The sequence below is a fragment of the Balaenoptera musculus genome, chromosome 5, assembly GCF_009873245.2.
Source record: "Balaenoptera musculus isolate JJ_BM4_2016_0621 chromosome 5, mBalMus1.pri.v3, whole genome shotgun sequence".
Lineage (NCBI taxonomy): Eukaryota > Metazoa > Chordata > Mammalia > Artiodactyla > Balaenopteridae > Balaenoptera > Balaenoptera musculus.
The window spans coordinates 43,038,386-43,057,589 of record NC_045789.1 but is presented as its reverse complement, the minus strand read 5'-3'; the positions used below and the strand labels follow the sequence as shown (position 1 = coordinate 43,057,589).

Genomic DNA, 19,204 nt, shown 5'->3' with positions numbered 1-19,204 from the left:
TTCAATTAAAAAAAAGAAAGCGTTCATTGTACTAATGTTCTGTTTCTTGAGCTGGATGGTGAATATAGAAACTTATTCCACCTATCTGTCTGTCTGTCTGTCTGTCTATCTATCTACCTTCCTATTTGTCTAACTGGAATGCTGCAACTGAATTATAAAGACAGAAAAATAGCTAACATTAGAATGCCTACACTCTTTCTGCTTTACAGCCTATAACTTAAACTATCCCTATGTAAGATTAATAAAATATACCCTTAAGGTAAAGATTTTTTTATTTGGCTTGTAGATATTTGACCTCATAAAAACTTCACAATTACTACTCAAATTGCATTGCCTCTCTCTTGGCTTTGTGATTATATCAACTTCTCCCTCGAATTCCCCAAGCCGCTCAGGATATTACAAAATGAAAACAAACAACTGTCAAATCGCAAATATAATCAAACGTACCATCCTTCTCAGGATGTCCTCTTTTTGTCTTTCTCTCCCCCTCACATGGCCTACCCAACCCCCTTCAATATGCGCATGCACACACACACACATACACGTACCTGCACACATGCACACACATACTCCTCTGAAAAATTCATTGCCTGATTCCTGGCGGCTCTGAACACCGGCAAATTGCACAGCATCGGAAAATCCATATATATTCTAGCAGGCTGTGAAAAAGAATTTCCCCTGGAATTTGATGAGATGACCACCCAGAATCAGAATAACGCTTATTCAAGACATTTAAAACAGACTGGACAAAGCACTAGAGATTATGATGTAAAGATCAATTCTCCCCTAGCAAAGAAATAGACTAGGTGATTTAATGTACTTTTCCCATTGTTAATTTCTATGATCTTGAGATTAATTTGAATGCAAACTGAATCCATTTGAATAATAGCTCAAGAAAAGAACTTGGTTGCTAATTTAATAGGTGCCAGGGCGTGAAAATTTATTGTCATGATTATAGTAACTGAAACTAAGCTTGTAAAAATATTTTTGCAGAATATTAAACAGTTCTATAGTGACTAGGGCCACACACATATACATACAACATAGCAGGCTCTCTTTTATCATGAGTTTGTATTCTTCTTTAAGTGAAAATGATGTACCAAGATGCTGTTGGGTTAGAATTGCCTTAGTATGTCTCACTCTGATTTGTCATGGTTGCCTAAGAGATCTGAGAGACAGCTCCTAAATAAGAAGATCACTTAGGACTGAAAGATGGCTGAAAGCTAGAACAAATACTCAAAACTGTAATTTTAAAGGAAGAACATGGCAGAGATGGGGGTGTGGTAGGGGGACATCCTCAGCATTTGCATTTTGGGATTCACATTTGCTTCTTTCAGCAGCATCCGTAGATCAAAGACACATCTTGCCCTTGTCTTTCTACTGTGAATTCCCTAGTGGTTTGTATAAAATGCTCTAACTATAAGCATATAGGTAAATGTTTGCATTTGCACATACATTATGGTACATGTTGCCTGAGAGATAAAAGAATAAATGATAAATACTTCCATATCCAATTAATAAAGAGAACAAAAAATGTATCACAATGACTTTGTATTTTGTTTGTTGATTTGGTTTTTGGATAAAGGAAAAGTCAGAAAAGAATCAAAACAGATGAGAAGGGGTTCATCTCCTAACTGCCAAAAACCAATCAAAAGTTTAGTAATAACACCCACATTTTATTGGACATCCACTACATGCACAGTTTGTATCATTCTCTTAAATCCTTATAAAAATTGTGCATGCAGGCATTGTTATCCTCATTTTAGAGACAAAAAAACCAAGAATCAGAGAGGTTGGGCTTCCCTGGTGGCGCAGTGGTTGAGAATCTGCCTGCCAATGCAGGGGATACGGGTTCGAGCCCTGGTCTGGGAAGATCCCACATGCCGCGGAGCAACTGGGCCCGTGAGCCACAACTACTGAGCCTGCGTGTCTGGAGCCTGTGCTCCGCAACGGGAGGGGCCGCGATGGTGAGAGGCCCGCGCACCGCAATGAAGAGTGGCTCCCGCTTGCCGCAACTAGAGAAAGCCCTCGCACAGAAACGAAGGCCCAACACAGCCAAAAATAAATAAATAAATTTTAAAAAAAAGAAAGAAAAGAAACAGCAGCTTAGGAAGTTTGAAAGATTAAGCAAATGTTTAAAAAAAAAAAAAAAAGAATCAGAGAGGTTAATTACCTTGCCCAAATAAGTAAATGGCAAAGTAAAACTACCAACTAAGACCAAAGCCCCTGTTATTTCACCTGCATGTCTCAGTACCCACCATGGATACCTAAAGGGAGATGGTCCAGATTGAGGAATGGTGACTGGGCCTGTCTTTTAGGGTTATTTTTAATTTAGACACAAGTATCCTCTCAAATAATTTTGCCACACCTGACAGCCCTAACAGAAAGAGTAATAAAATCTTGATTTTGCAAAACAGAGAACTGATACTGGTTTAATTTAAATCTTCAGACGTTGACTGTATTTTAACATATACTCTCGTGGATTTGACTCAAAGATGCAAGTAAGCACTATGGGAAATTCAGACAACACAAAAGATACACTGAGGTTAAGAGGGGGTGTGGAGGACATATCCTGGGACTCGTGAAGTCCCAGCTTAGAGAGGCGGTAAGAATTCTATACTGTTTCCTTTCATGACTTTTGTAGTTTTCAGCCCAGACACTTCCTTACATAGAAGGTTAGTGTGGAGAGCGTCCATTGGGTGGATTCTGTCCAATCACTTATAACATATTTAGATCTGGACTTTACTTCTTCCTGTTGTTACCTGCTCATTCAATGACTTCATAAGATAGTGGTGCAAGGACAATCAGGATTTGGTCTCAGAGACACAATCCCCAGAAATAGGTTTCTTCTAATGCAGATGTCGCATGTACCAGGATACAGCAATCATTTAACAAATATTTACCGAGTGCCTAAAGCAAGTAGGACACTGAGGAGAATACAAAGAAGCATTCCCTCAAGTGCTTAAAATCCAGCTGGGGGTTTCAAAAGACAAGTAATGAGTGTAGGTGGCAAGTGATGGCTCTGGCCTGGCACGAGGCTCTGCAGCTTGGCCTGGATCCAGCCCAGGAATAAATCTACTCTTAGGCAGAAGGGATTACAGAAGCTGCCTGTGAAATCAGATCAGGTCTGTAAAGGACCAAACGGTCCCTGGCACACAGCAGGCACCCAATGAAGATGGTTTTTTTCTCTCTCTCCTTTCTCTCCCATTACTCCAGGGAATAGCACCAAGCTCTCCTTGCAGTCAACCGGCTTCAGTGTTGCTCTCCGGTCCTGATAACAGGACTTTTCTTTCTTCTTGAGCCCTTGGCTCCACTAGTTCAAGAACTCTGCCCTGTTCCCCAGCTTGGTTACTTGCCCACATCCCAGACCCTTAACAATTGAGGGCTCCATGCCTTGCTTTTGCTTGTCACTCTCCAAAGGACTGGCATTCCAAGCTACTTAGTGACAGGAGCCTGCTCCAAAAATGCCTATGGCCTGTTTGCCTGCTGCTTCAGATATTGCCTGCTCTGTAGTTTCTTATGCCCCACATGGGTCATCCAATTAGACCACAAATATCGATGCATTCCAGTGTACTAGCTGCCTAGAACACTTTGTTGGAAAGAAGTCCAAGGCCTTGTCTAGGTTCCAGAAAATAGGACGTCATGATCAACTAGTGATAGCTGTTCTTGGCATGGAAGGGTAGGGCTGGTGGGTACAAGGGCTGTATCCTTCCTAACCCTGTTTCACAGACTATTATCTTTTCATTACCCTCCTCACTCGGTACCATGTTTAACTTACCACACTTACCTACTTCCCAGCACTTGCAGTTGGATCTGTCCCTCTGACCCTACTTCAAAGACTCAGAATTGATACAGATCCAAATCCAAGTCTCCTCCCTGGCTTCACTATCCTATTGTCGAAGAAATCCTAAACTTAGCACAATAAAAATTATATAGTTCAGATTGGAGAGGCCAGGGTGAGAACAAGAATAAAACAGTACAGGCTAGAGGAAATATATTCAAAGATGTGGCATCTACAAAGTGCAGAATTATTCCAAGAATAAGCAGCCCACCATGATTGATAGTAACCCATTCATTCACATCTGTCTTTAAAATAACGTACATCATAATTTGAACCCTGTTCTCTAGGACACGAGTATCAACAAAATCATTAACTCATATCCAAATCCTCCCAAAGAACTTGACATAAGGTTTTTTATCATTGAGTTGTTAGAGATCCTAACTAGGGAAATTAATTTGCTATCTACCTTGAACAATGTAAAAATTCAGATGGGTTTGCAATCCTAATTTTCAAGTGGCCTTTCATAAACTTGTTTTTCATCGCCCTTGGCTAATTAAGAACCCTAGTTTCCACGAATATTTTATTTTTCAGGTTGGTTAGGAAGGTTTATCGTCTATTCCCTTTATTTGTCTTTTTCTCCTTAATGGGACAAGCCATCAGTTTGTCTGAACTGGCACACAAAATTACCAAGAAAAAAACAGACTTAATGGTGGTCAGAGTTTCAAGTTGCTACGCATTTATCTGGTCTGCAAATTGTGAGCAATATTTACCACAAAAAAAATGAGAAACAAGGAACCACATCGAGGTTTCTGGGGATTTATTTTCTGCATTTTTCTAGTATTTCTTTTACTACATACTTTAAGGAGACCAAGTTTACATGCCAGAAAAGTAGATACCTATCCCTTTAGAAAATTCTACAATTTTATCCATTACAATGGCTGCAAATGTATTTCTATCAAACCAGACTGTCTCCATTCATGTCTATTTACAACAGTGCACTCTGCTCTTCTTTGTTTGCACCACTGAGAAAGGAAAGTTGTCACTTTTCTCTGTAGTCTAGGAGACATTCTTTGGAAGGGAGGAGTAAGGATGCCCAGTGATTAGAAAGAACATTCAAAATACTTGAACATCTTGGGACAAGAGGTATTCCCCTCACAACTCCTATTTGTTTACAGCATGGTATTGTATCATCGTTAGTTTAAACTACAATCTAACTACAGTTGCCCTAATTAGAAATTCATACTCCAGGGGTAGTCAGTCACCATTGAATCAGAGGCAACTTCTACAAGCCTTCAGCTATTCTTATCGCTGATCAACACCAGAGGTTTTGACGACTGGCTTAACAAGTATTGAAAAGGGTTTTCATTGGTGAAATTAATGGCTTGTTAATTAGCAAAACAGGTGCTAGAAATGGGTTACCATTGGTGAAATTAGAATTATTCAGAACAGATGATTTGGGACACTCACCTAGGTACACATGAAAACAGTATAGTAATATAATAAGTCCTGTAGTTGCTGCCTAATCTCTAAACATCCTGTGCCCAGCCAGTGGGTCAGAGGACTTTTGGTTTCCCCACAGTTCACTGAATCCTGACACTGCAATAGTGCCACACTTGCCTCAGGTAAACCTTTCTTGCAAAAGGTAAGAAAGGTAAACCTTTCAGGTGACCAAAAAGGATAGAACTGGAGCTTCATCTACCTGCAGAACAATTTGTACGACTGTGCTTGCTAATAAACACCTTCATGTGGGGAAAAATTCAGTATAATTCATTATAACCTGGCATCAAGAGTCTGTGTGTGTTGGAGGGGAGAGGTGGCTAATCATCATGTCCTTCTAACTAGCAGGGGCTACTGATATCTACCCCAAAGCATATCCAAGTTGGCTTAGGCCTGTTCACAAAAGGAACCCACCCTCCAAACATACCTGGATACACTGCTTCTTGCCAGACAATTCTATAATCTATATTCTAGTAAACCTACCTTTATGCTAATGGACTGATTTAAAGGATAAAACCAATATTGAGATAAGAAAACACAAATAAGACTGAGCCCCTGAGGGACAGAACAGATTGTGTAGTTAGACAATCACACTAAGCAATGATTTTATCTGCCATATCGTGACTACTTATTCTACAGCCAAACTGCATTTGAGCAAATTCTAGAATTATATTTGTTCCATGTGAAAACGGAAAATCAAATTAAATGTTACCAGAACCAAAGTGAGCGAGCCAGTTCTACTCAGGGGGGTGGAGGGTAGGGGATGGGGGGATACATGGGTGCATATTTCATACCAGTGGGGATCTATTCTGCACTGTTTCTTCTCTATTAAAGATGACTAGAGAAGGAAGAAAGGCCCAAGCTTTTCAGAGTATACTAATGGGTCTTTAGTTTGCAGAGAGAGGCCTGGAGCTGACTTTGAAGGGGGTAGGTAGAGAAAACCACACAAAGAAATAGGAGAACTTTTAAGAGTAGCTGAGCCAGTAAAGAAAAATTGAGAAACAGAAAACCAAGAAAATGGAAGAAAACTAGAGTTCAGGCAATAGTGGGACAGCACATGTGAAACAGTGAGTAGCTGATTTACAAACAGAACTAGAAGCCAGAGGTGACCAGGAAACAACTTCCCTTGAGAGACATCTGGATTTTACCAGCGTGAGTGTATAGACTTTGAATGTCAAAAACAGTAATTATGATTGGTAATAATTTTCTTTTTTACAGACCCTTTTGCCTAAATCAGAGAAAAGGCTCTGTGATGTTGTGATATAATAAGAAACACTGCTTGGTCTTCATCTCCCATTCCTGGCACAGACCTCTGAAAACCCTTGGAATGTCCTGAGTGATAGCCCTGAGAGGAGTGTATTTTGTTATTCGTAACAAGCTCTTTTCAGCCGTACCTGAGTTTCTGCTAATGAGGTAACTCTTGGAGGACGGAACCAACAGGAACCAACAAGGAGATTCAAGGGTTGGGATTTTCAGCTCACGCCCCCAACCTTCAGGGAGGAAAGAGAGACTGAAGATTGAGTTAATCATCAATGGCCAATGATTTAATCAGTCATGCCTACATAATGCACCTACATAAAAACTCTAAAGGCAGGAGTCTGGAGTGCTGCCAGATCTGTGGACACATACAGGTGCAGGGAGGGTGGTGCATCCAAAGGGGCTGTAGAAGCTCCATGTACCCTCACCCCATACCTTGCCCAACCATCTATCCATTTGGCTGCTTATGAGCTGTATCCTTAATAATAAGCCAATAATAATAAGTAAAACACTTTCCTGAGTTCCATGAGCTGCTCTAGCAAACTATCACACCTGAGGAGGGGGTTGTGGGATCCCCCAATTTACAGCCAGTTAGTCGCAACCAAAGTGGGGGACTCAGTCTTGTGGGACTGAGTCCTTAGCCTGTCTTTAGCTAATTCCGGGCAGTTAGTGTCAAAATTGAGTGAAACTGTAGGATACCCAGTTGGTGTCTGCTGAAAATTGGAGAACTGCATGGTGCGGGGGGGAAAAAAAAAAAACTATTTGGTGTCAGAAGTCTTGTGAGCACAGAAAGAGTGTTTTCTTTCAGGCTCCTTTAAAAAAAAAAAAAAAAATCCTACATACATAACTACACCCATAGAAGAAAACTGCAACATCAAGGAGCCAAAGAGGGGTTACTAAGGGAGCATATTAGCTTTTCTTAGAGTTCATGGCTCAAGTAATGGAGACACCCTCACTTACGGTATGTTGAGTTCAAGCTGCTCTCTGAAGCTCACTGGCAGGTGAGCAGACAAGCAGAAGCATTCCTCTAGGAAATCCAGGTAGAAGTGCTCCATGAAGCTGTTCCAGTTTGGTGGCATTTGACTCACAGCCAGGACCCTGGGCTGTCTGTCTCTGCTCACAGAACCTTACTTCCTGTCGTCACCATCCATCCACAGGGTCTCCCCATCCTCCACCTTTCTACTCATACGCTCTGTCTTGAGATGGTTTTTACTTACTTTTAGAGGCTTTTCCCCATGTGAGCACTAACTAGCCCCCAAATGATGGCCCCTCATAACCACTACCTAAAGTAATTTTTCAGAGATGAACTTACGCAGGTGTGAATGTATAGATTAATACAAATATTTTCTACTTTATCGGTTTCACACTCAACCACCTCATATTCCTAAACAGTACTTCCACGAAATTCCTGAACTGAAGGCGAAACCACCACAAAGACTGCAGGTGACACGGCACTGTGGTTAAGAGCACAGGTTCTGGAGCCATATTGCTGTGTGCAGATCCTAGCTGTCCTACATGCTAGCTGTGTAACGTGGGTAAGTTAATTCACCTCTCAGGGCTTCAGTGTTCTCAACTTTGAAACGAGGCTGTTACAGTACCCAAATCATAGACTTGTTGTGAGAGTTAGCATGTTTTATAAAACATTTAGCCGGGGGTGTGCTGGACTTGACTCCTTTTAGCTCACAAGAGCCTTTGGGCAGCATCTCTTCCCAAGTCTCCCTTCAGTGACATCACACATATGGCCTGGCACTGGTCGTGGTGGGAGTATTCACACCACAGAAACTGGCAGATGCTACAAATTAGAACTTTTTTTTTTTTTTATTGAGAGCTGATTGTTTAACATTTACCAGTGTACCCACGCATTTAGTGCAAGGGCTAGCACATAGTTAGCTCTCAAGAAATATGAGCTATTCTTAACAGGAAAGATGATAAGGGGACTGTCTGGAAAGTTAAAGAATTTCCCCCCAACTTTTTCTCATCTTTGCAGTTATACAAAGAAAACTGAGTCAAACTATTCTTTGGTGATAGGGAAACTTCAAGCTAAACATATACCAAACGTCTCCAGCCCCAGCTAGCAACAATCTATATGTTCTTGACCGGAATCACCTTGCCCATTTCAATCTATGACATGGCACTAAGGTGCCTTATAAAAGATATATTGTACATAACATGTGAACACTTTTCCAGTGGTCCTGCCAAACTCAAGGACATGTGGGTTACATACTTCTACTGAAGTCTGTGAGTGAGTTCCTGCTTGGGAATCAGTTCAAGGACAAAACTCATAAGTACTTCATGAACAACACAGATATCTCAAAGATACAATTTTAAAGAAATGACTAATGGACTCCCTCATCACCCCAACCAAGAAAAAAAATCAGTGGAATAGAATCTTGTCAGAGTTTCCAGTTTGTTTGTAAAGGAGATGGATGCAGAATGAAAGAAATCAATCAAAAATGGTTTTTTTTTTCTTTCTCATGTTTACTGATAGAATTTAAAATCAAGATAAGTTTCCTAGAGTACTTACTGTGTAGTCTCTTTGGGCAGTGTGGAAATGAAGAAAATGGATTTTTAGTGTTTTATTTTATTTATTTTACTTTTTAGTATAAACAGGAAAAATGAATAAATCTACAAAGGCCAATGGACCATAGAAGTACAAATGGACCAGAGATCAAGCAATAAGATCCTGCTTTGCGAAATCCTAAGTATTTCAGAAACACTATCAATTATGTTCTAAAATCTCCTTTTGCCACCCCTCTGTAATTAAGAATTTCATGATGTAACTCAGGCCCATAGCATACAACAGACCAGTAAATTACCGCTGGATTTCATAAGTCTCAGCCAAGTATTTAGTCACTGTCACACTACAAGCTTAGGATCTTGCCCATAATTCTGGGTGAGATGTTTATTATTCTAATCAGGTATCCACGTAAGTGGGAAAGAAGAAAACTAGTTATTATAAATATACCAGCACATTATCCCTGAGCTATAACACTTGAAAGTTTCTGTTGAATCAAAAAGCAAATTCTGTTCACATGCTACAGTCAACCTGGTGACTATTCCTAGTGCACTACTATAGGCAGATGGGATCTGAATGACTGATTGTCTTAATATTTAGTTTAGTGGTGACAGGGGCGGTGTGGCACACACAGCACTCCCAGAGAAAAAAGTAAGACAAGGTTTATGGCATTATCAACCCAGAAGAAAGTAAAGGAAAACATTCTGTTCCAGAGACAAAGATGGTCAGGAAACCATAGGTCCTCAAAAACAGTCACGCAAGGGCACAGTTATCCACTCTCCAAGAAAGAAAAATAGAATACACACTTTCTTTTCTCTCTCCTCCATCAACAACAGAGAAGCCCTATTAACCGTGGACCATAAGAGTTCTTAGCACTGCAGGCTGCAATGCACTCCTCTCCCGCCAGCTTCCTGGCCTGAGGAAAGCGAGGAGGGTAGGGAAGAGGTGTCCTAGGAGAGAAGAGGCCTTTGGAGGCCAGCAGTGGAAAAAAGATCCTTGTCTAAGAAAAGTAGGTCAAAAAACTACTGAACTCAACTGTTGACACACCTGAACATCACTGCCCCAGGGCTGCCACCCAAAGCCAAATCAAGACTTTCCCAAGTCCAAGTCCTACGGCATACAGGAAAGTTAGAAAAGTTAACTCTGTAGCCTGCCCAGCTTCTAACTTCTCTCCACATAGAGTAGGGTTAGGAGGACAGATGCCTATATTAAAAATGCAAATTACTTTTCTCTCACCTTCCTTCCACCTTTTCAGAGAGCTCCATGTCCAACTATGCTCTTTCCTGTACCCACCTCTACCAAAGACCCATGTGACCTTGCTCATTTCATGCAGAGGCATTTCATCTCACACTCACGCCCATTCTTCACTACTGCCAAGACTAGAACAAAGTGCTTGGCTTTGGAGTGAAGGGACTCAGGCTTTGGAGTGAAGGGACATGAATGCTGTTTTCACTACTTACTATCTCTTTAACCTTGGATGAATTACCCTCTCTGAGAGATAGTTTCTGCATCTAGAAATGAGAATAAATCCTATTCCCCAGGTTTGTTGTGGATTAAATGGGATAACATATATAAAATGACTGGCACATGACAAGCTATGAACTTCCTGAATGGGATTAAGTATGGGATTTCATATACATAATTTAAATAAATATAGAAAAGGACCTCAAGAAGCCTGAGCTCCGGGGCCAGATTTAGTGTAAGAGGAGGAGGAATGGGGTAGAAGAAAGGATGATAGAGGATAAAGGAAATACTATGGCTGTTTTAAATCCAAGATCTTGTCTTTGGATGACAGTATGGTTGAGTCAGTATATAAAGAGAGGATTAAACTATACAAAACATCTAGAAAAACTGTTTACAAAGTTAAAGGGAATACTTCTTCTCTCCTCCTGACGAAGGGAACTCATTCAGTGTAATTCCCATGATCTCTCTGGGAGTAACCTATCTGATTGATAAATTTGAAGGAATAAACTGGACATGCTCAGTTCAGCTCTTCCTTTATACCTCTTGGTTCCCTTGTGTTCCTCCAGGGTAGCCCCAAGTCATGCCCTGACATCCCTTCTCCTCCATCCCTGCCCCACCCACAGAGACTCGGCCATGGTTCGGCACAGCCCATAACCAGGTGGGAAAGTAGGATTAAATCTATCCTCCAACTGAGCCTTTATGAGTAACTAAAGATGAGCTCTCATCTACCTTACTCTGTTGTCTTAATTCTTACTTTTCTTAGCACTCAGGCAGGACAAAGGGTTTTATTTAATAGGCTCCCTTCAAGGATCCCAACAAACGTTAATGCTATTTATGGATATTGGAAAACTAACAAAGCAAAGAGAACACCCAAAACTGGTCTGGCTATGTCAAAATAATACTAATTAGAATAACTGGCAAAAAAATTCCACTATGACTAACTGTCATATGTATAATAACTACTAAAAATACCATTCATGTGGGTCATCTGATTTTTCTTTGAAATGTAATGTGTTAAATTTAATAAATGTATTTCCATATATTTAGTCTTCCTCTGTTCTTCTAGCACTCAAACATTACAAAAATGGCAACCACTTGAGTGGATACAGTCTAAGCAACCTGATTAAACCCTAGTCCTTGCCCCCAGCTAGACCCTGCCCTGTGGGCTTTCCTGAACTGACCTGCAGGAAGTCGATTCACTGCTTACAGTAAGTTTTGTATGCACCAAGGGATCCACACCTTCCACCATAGGGAGGTAGTTACTTAGAGAGAAAGCAGTTAAAATGTGAAGTTCATCATCAGTGGAAGCTCACAGGATGACCCAGAGGGCCTACTTCTTGGAGAGAAAATAGGATTTTAACTGACAGATTCGATCCTAGGTTCCTGTCTAGGACCTCCCAATAGAGGTCATGAACTGTGATGTAACTGCACGGTTTCAAACCACTTTCAGTTCAGTTCACACCAGGCCCCCATGGAAGGCATTTCAGGCTTCCACCTCTCTCAGCACGCCAGTCTCAATCACCCCGTCCCGCTCCCGGCCACCCTATGTTTATGACTTTAGTATGAGAGGTTTAAACTACGTCTGTCTCTGTTACTGACTGTTCACCTTTCATCCACAATACTTGAGTCCTTCCCTAAATCGCTCCCTTTGAGATAAGTGAGTGGGTTCTTCATGCTCCTGTACAAGTAGCTTTCTTGACCCAATTATAGTCAGACTGAGACTCTAACAAGTTTTTACCCTTGAAACTAACCAAGGATCCTGAAGCTTGGGGGCTCTATTCTCCTATTGGTGGTAAGATCCTTAAAGTTTGGGGCTATGTTTTGTTCACTTCTGAATTCCCCAGTGCTTCGAAGAGCAGCTCTCATGAGTAGCTGTCGGATAAATCCTTGCAAATGAATAATGAAGCACTTACACTCTAACAGGAAAACTCAAAAGCTTTAGGAAATGCTCCGTAAATCAACAAGATGATGAGCAAGAAGGATGACTCAAGAGACCTGCTTATAATGGTATAAGAGACTAGGACCCCAACTCAGCCAGATTTCACTACCTAGGAGAAGAATTTCTTCTTTTACACCCTCAGACGTGCTGGGCTGTTTCCATTTTTGCTGGGTTTGGCCGCTCAGAACCCTCCTCTCCCCCATGCAGCTTCAGTACTTTTTCTATCCTATATTTCATCGGGCAACTTTTTAGGAAAAAGCTGAACACACACACACACACACACACACACACACACACACACACACACAGTGGTTCTTGGTGACCTCTAATTGGTATAAACTGATCAACACATTGCTCTGCCTTGGCCACTGTGATTGCTTCAGGGATGTCACAAGAAGGTGAGATTCCACCCCAGCCAATGAGATATGGAGAACTCCTTCTTGGAGGAGGTTTCTAAGAAACATAGTTCTTTGCTCTCTTGTGACTGCTACTGAAAGTTGTGCTGTCTACCCCTGCAGGACGTAAGCAAGGAAGCACAGAGCCGCCAGAAGCTGCTAGCAGCCATCTTGTGGCAAAGCACACAAGGCATAAGGAAAACAGAGAAGAGGAAGGAAGAGACAAAATGATGGACTCAATGAACCACTGGCTCCAGCCTGATCTGAAGCCTGACCTACCTCTGTGAGTTCTCAGTTACGTGAGCTGATAAATGCCTCATTGTTTTAGCCAATTTGAGACCAGTTTTCTGTTACCTGCACATGGCTAAAGCCAAATTCAATTAATTGATCAAGGCAGCTCTTAATAAGTTGCTATGTCCTCAATGAGTTGAAAAGTTTAAACACATCAAGGTCAAGGGACCCACTAGGGGGACTTTCAATGCAGCAAAAAAAGGGAGAGAATGCAAAAGCCTCAGCACTTCCCAGCCTATGCCCTCACCTCTGGCCATTTCAGCTTCTTTGGATTCCCTTCAGGCATTTATCTGCATTCATTACATGCTAATTATGTTCAAGCCAGTGCCTAGAGAATGAACAAAAACACTGTCTCTACTTTCTAGAAGCTCATAAATAACTATAGAATGTGTGTAGGCAAAGACTTATAAGTATTAAGAAACTAAAATGAAGTTTTAAAAAGTGGATTTCCCCCTAAATTCCCTTTAATTTTAAGCCATATTTTTTTACAATTTCAACTTGGATTAAAAATAACTTCACAATAAACTACAAATGTATTAACAGTAAGTGCCAGAGCAGTGGAAAATCTAACAAAATAATATCTGTGAAACCTTTTGTGCAGCACAATGTACCATGCACCCATGTACTGTTTCATAAACAATAACGGCCAAGAATTATTGGACATCTACTGTATGCCATGTGCTAGTAATGCTGAACATTCTGTATACATTATCTCAATCTCTACCACAAATTGTTATTCCCGTTTGATAGATGAGAATGCCAAGGCACAGAGAATGTAATTGATTTGCCCCAGACCACACAGTGAGAAAGCAGTGGGCTAGGACTTGAACTCAGGCAATCTGACTTCAAATCCTGGATCTCTCACTACTGTGTTATTCTGTTAAAAGATTTCATAACATACGGTGGGCAGAATAATGGTCCCCCAAAGACATCCATGTTCTACTCCCCTGACTATGACTATGTCAGGCTACATAGCAAGGGGGAATTAAGGGTGCTGATGGCATTAAGGTTGTTAGTCAGTTGACCTTGAGCTGTGAAGATTATCCTGGATTATCCGCTTGGACCCAACATAATCACAGCAATGACAAAAGCAGAAGTCAGACTGATACAGCAATGACAAAAGCAGAAGTCAGACTGATACAACGTGAGAAAGACTCAACCGGCCATTGCTGGCTTTGAAGAGGAAGGAAGGGGCCATGAGCCAAGAAGTGAGGGCAGCTTCTAGAAGCTGGAAAAGGTGAGAAAGCACATTCTCCCTTACAGCCTCCAGATAGGATCGCAAGCCTGTCAGCACCTTGATTTTAGCCCAGTAAGATCCATTTTTGGACTCTGACCTCCAGAACTGAAAAATAATAATTTTGTTTTGTTTAAAGCCACTAAGTTTTTGGCAATTAGTTACAGCAGCAACAGGAAACTAACATACAAAGTATGTATACATTTTCACACCATGTAGGTAAAAAGATGAATAAGATACCAATGGTCCCCAAGATATTATTTTTAAAAAGTGAGTCAAAATCCAACCCTATGGGAAAAGAAGCACTGGCCTTGGAGATACCAGACTCCGGTTCATACCGACAAGTAACTAAATGACCTTGGGCAAGTTACCAAGCTCTCTGAGTGAGTTTCCTTCTCTGTAAATCAGGGATTACTCTTCTCATAGGGCTGGAGTAAGGACTAAGAGAGTTTTTACAAACAAGCTAACACAATGCTGGGCACTCACCTGCCCCTTTCTTCTTATAAACCCCCAAAGGAACACTGAGAAAAAAACACAATCATCTTAGGAAAAAGCTGTGTTTTATTAATATTAAGGATATCAAACAATTTAAACATCAATGTAATTTGCTATATGGAAATGGCGTGAATTCTAAAAAAGAGATCAACATACCCCAAATTTTAAGGCAAGAAGTTTCTCATCCTAGGGGTCATGCTAGAGCTTTGGTCTCTCTCTTCCCTCTGTTTCTGTCTGTCTGTCTGTTTGTCTGTCCGTCTCACTCTCTCTCCAGGGATCAAGTTAAAGTAAGATAGTAGTCCAACAAAAAGAAAGATGTAAACACATTGATTTATGTCCATTTTGCTGTGCAAATAACTAGCACTGTTTTCGTTACATAGGCTGCTTCTCAAGAGGAATATATATTTTTAAAACAGCCTTCTCTGGGGCTTCGACTGAGATCTGCATATCAAGGTTTTACCCTTTCCCCCAGTGACCCATTTGTCTGAGGGAGGCATTCAATTAGACTGCCAGAGCAAATTGATTCAGTATTGACCAGGAAAGGCTTCTCGCTTGAAAGACATATTACACCAAGGTGGAGGTGTCACTGCCACCAGTCAATACTCAAGTGCAAAGGCCCAGATGATTCAGGAATAGGAAATGAGGAAAGGTCCTCCCCAGGCATTTGGAGCAGAAAAGCCTCCTCTTTCTCTTACAGAAGAGGTAGCATGGGAGTGAGAAGCCCAATAAATTGGGTTTTCGTAAAGGTAGGAAACTGATTCCCAGTCTCTGCTAGCAGTAAATGGGAATAAGGAAAATGGAAATTCAGGAATGAGGCAAAGGTTACTTCACCTCAAGACCCAAAACTGGGATTTGAGGTTTCAGTAATCTTATCTCTCAAGGTCATTGCTCTTTAGAGAAATACCCCTGCTCTTTTCAGATACCCTTGCCTCTCCTCCCTCTGCAGATGCAGCCATGAAGCCCAGGTCTGACAAATTTATCAAAGCTCTCTCTTTACGACCTTCACACATTGTGTTTATCAACAAAAGATAGACACTCAGTTGTTTTAGACAAGAAATTGGGTCCCTTTACATCCGGACCATCAAAAAGCACTGTATACCCAGTGAGACAGAAATAAATGTTAATCGATGATAAGCACGCTTTATTTAATATAAAACTGGTACTCAGATTAAAGGGCAGGAAGGACCCAAGTTTGTGGTGTCTGATGTTGGCTTTTAATCTTTATTATTTCTCAAATGATGGCTTTGATTTGTTGAAATGTTTTATAGCCTTGAATATCTGACAGAATAAATTAAACCCTTTCTAAGAGCTTTCCCTTGATTATCCCAAGTACCCACTATAGATAAGATTGTCCTTTACATCCCACTTGAAAAATCATAAAATTGGTTCCATTAAAATAATTAGGACCCCCACCTTCATTTTAAGATTTAGCCTCTACATGTTTACAGCACTGCTATTTTATTTACATTTTCACATCCTTGGAACAGGGTGACCATTTTCATTGTGTGGCACACATATTATTAAAGACTTGTAGTTTCCAAATGTCACTGGTGAAAGCTGAAATCCATTATCATTTACTCTCAGAAATGAAGCCCATCATGCTGTGCACTTGCAGAAAAGAATAAAGAGGTTTAAACCAGAATCTGCATAATCCCAGGTAGAGGCAGAAGCAGCAGTACTGGGAGAAAAAAAAGGCATCATCTCTGATATGCAAACTCAGGGGAAAAAATGGCATATATTACAAATCAGGCCATGTGAATGCACAGTACCCAAGAATATGCTTAAATAAGTACACACGTTGTGATGAATCTATTCAAGGCATTGATGATCATTTTCTAAGCTATTTCATAAAGTTCCTCAGACACACATATATGCACAATTCTGTAGTGAAAATACAGCTGCCATTCCTTCTATTTTCATTTGGAAGCCAATGGCAGATAAAATGAAAAACCCTGTCTTCAACCCTATCCAAAAAGATCCTCCTCAGAGAATACTTCTTTCATTTATTATTTCTTTCCAAATAAATTTCTAATATTATTCATATGCCTGATTGAAAAAATATTTCTAGTATTAAGTTAAAGGGGAATAAGGAAATGGGTGAGCACATGCCCAAGGCGGAGAGGAAAATGTCCTATATACTCCAGAACCTTGCTCAAACTAAAAGGATAGAAGGGGACACGTTTCTCAAAGAATCCATTTCTTCTAATAATAACTCAATTTCAAATAATGGTGTTAGCCACTAAAATAGTAACTATGAAGATTATGTAAAAAACATGGAAAAGAGTTTATAAAATGTAAATGCAAAAGAAAACATGGAATTGTGTCTATACTATTACTGCAACCTTGAGAAATTATTTATATAGGTATATTTATATCTATAGAGAAAAGGTCATAAAAATATACACAGATATGATGATAGTAATTATTTTTGTGTAGGAGAGTGGTGGCAGTTAAGGATGCATTTTTTCCTTATTCTCCTTATCTGTCATTTCTAATATTTTTACAATGAAAATATATTGCTTTTTAATTTAATTTAAATTTTTTAAAATCTTTAATTTTAAAGATACAAGAGGCTAAAGACTCTAAACCCCATCTCCAACTTTTCTGTAGGGAAAATTATGTTCTCAAATTCACAAGGCTAGGAGAAAATATTACCATTTACGGCTTACTATATCTGCTACTTATTCATTATGAATTTCTTAAATTGGAGAAGGCCATACCTGCTGGGAGAACTTGGGAAAGATGAGTAAGGAAACCCAAGAAGGAAAGTATCAAGTACAATTGAAGCTAATGAGTTTCCTGGATGTTTACTTACAACATTGATGGTGTTCAGGAAAACCTACCCCAAGATATGGCACCTTGGCATAAACTGAAAAAAATTTAAGAAATGTCACATGCAGGAAGGACTTTCTGAACTTCCCCTGAAGTAGGTCACAAAACCCTTATGGGAGAGGGGCCCTCCCTATGCAGGGAGGAAAGGAACATCCTTATTTCCAAGGTGGAAGGATGTTGAAAGGAATCTGAACAGGCCTTGCTCTTTTCCCATGTACTACCCTTAGCTCATACTCTGTTATCCTATCGCATCTTTCCACGACTTTCCACTCTTCATCAAACCTAGCGTGAAAACGCTCTGGCTTAATCGCTTCTTCAAGTCTTTGTTTCCTTATTAAGGCTCTCGTGTCATGTAAAAGTTATATTAAATACATTTGTATGCTTTTTTCTTGTTAATCTGTCTTGTTATAGGGGTCCCAGCCAAGAACTTAGAAGAGTAGAAGGAAAAGATTTTTCCTCCCCTATAGCATCATGAAGAAAAACTATATTAGCATACCATGTTAAGTCCAAATCATTTCCGAAAAATATTTAAGTAATGGGTAGAAAGGGCTCTTCCCTTCCCTCACCACAGCACCCCTCAGCCTCGGTCTACACCAGCTTAAGGTTAGCTCCTTTCCTTCCAACAAAGTGTTCACACGCAGGGAGAGGCAGGAGGTAATACTGGAGGCTTTATTAACATGTGAAGAACTGTGAGTGAATGTGCTACTCACAAAACTGAAAAATTAGTAACCATGGATTTAGACTAGGCCTCACAGGATACCAAGTTCAGCTCCTCTTATGAAGTTCTATCGGTGTTCATATCCTTTGCACTATTCCCTTGATAACAAAGACGAGAATCTTTCTTCAACAGAGACTGTCAGCTGTGACAAAATCAGGGAATATTTCTCACTTGGCGAGTGTCTTTTAGAAAATAATCATGGGTGGCATAGAGGGAGCTATGGCTAAACATCACCCGGACTTGATCTTTTGCCTCAAGCAGGCTCGTGTTGCCATTGGAAGACTGTGTGAAAGATGTGATGGCAAGTGTGTGATCTGTGACTCCTATGTGTGTCCCTGCACCCTGGTGCGCATGTGTGATGAATGTAACTATGGCTCTTACCAGGGACGCTGTGTGATCCGTGGAGGCCCCGGAGTTTCAGATGCCTATTTTTGTAAGGAGTGCACCATCCAGGAGAAAGACAGAGATGGTTGCCCAAAGATTGTCAGTTTTGGGAGCTCTAAGACAGATCTCTTCTATGAACGCAAAAAATAGGGCTTCAAGAAGAGGTGATTGGTGGGCTGCCTCTTCCTCCCCCCATCAAGCTGCTGCAGCTGCCAAAAGAGATGCCTACAGAAAGGAAATGGAGCACACAGCATTACCGGAATTGCCTATTAGTACACTGGCACCTTTCCACCCTTTCCTCTCCTCTCACCCAGCCATGGTAGGAATGGAAAAAAAAGATTCTTCTCAGAGCACTCTGGCAGACTGTATCACAGAAAAATGGATAGATTGGTTCATGGCGTT

General features: G+C 40.6%; 2 protein-coding genes across 2 annotated transcripts in view; one reads left to right on the top strand and one right to left on the bottom strand.

Moving 5' to 3' along the window:
* The window catches only part of LOC118895532, a 476,261-nt gene that overhangs the window by 417,828 nt on the left and 39,229 nt on the right, over window positions 1-19,204 (bottom strand). The window lies entirely within an intron of this gene.
* Window positions 18,638-18,952, top strand: LOC118895531 (PHD finger-like domain-containing protein 5A). The gene has a single exon (XM_036852741.1). It carries the CDS (start codon window positions 18,638-18,640, stop codon window positions 18,950-18,952), a length of 315 nt encoding a protein of 104 aa, XP_036708636.1.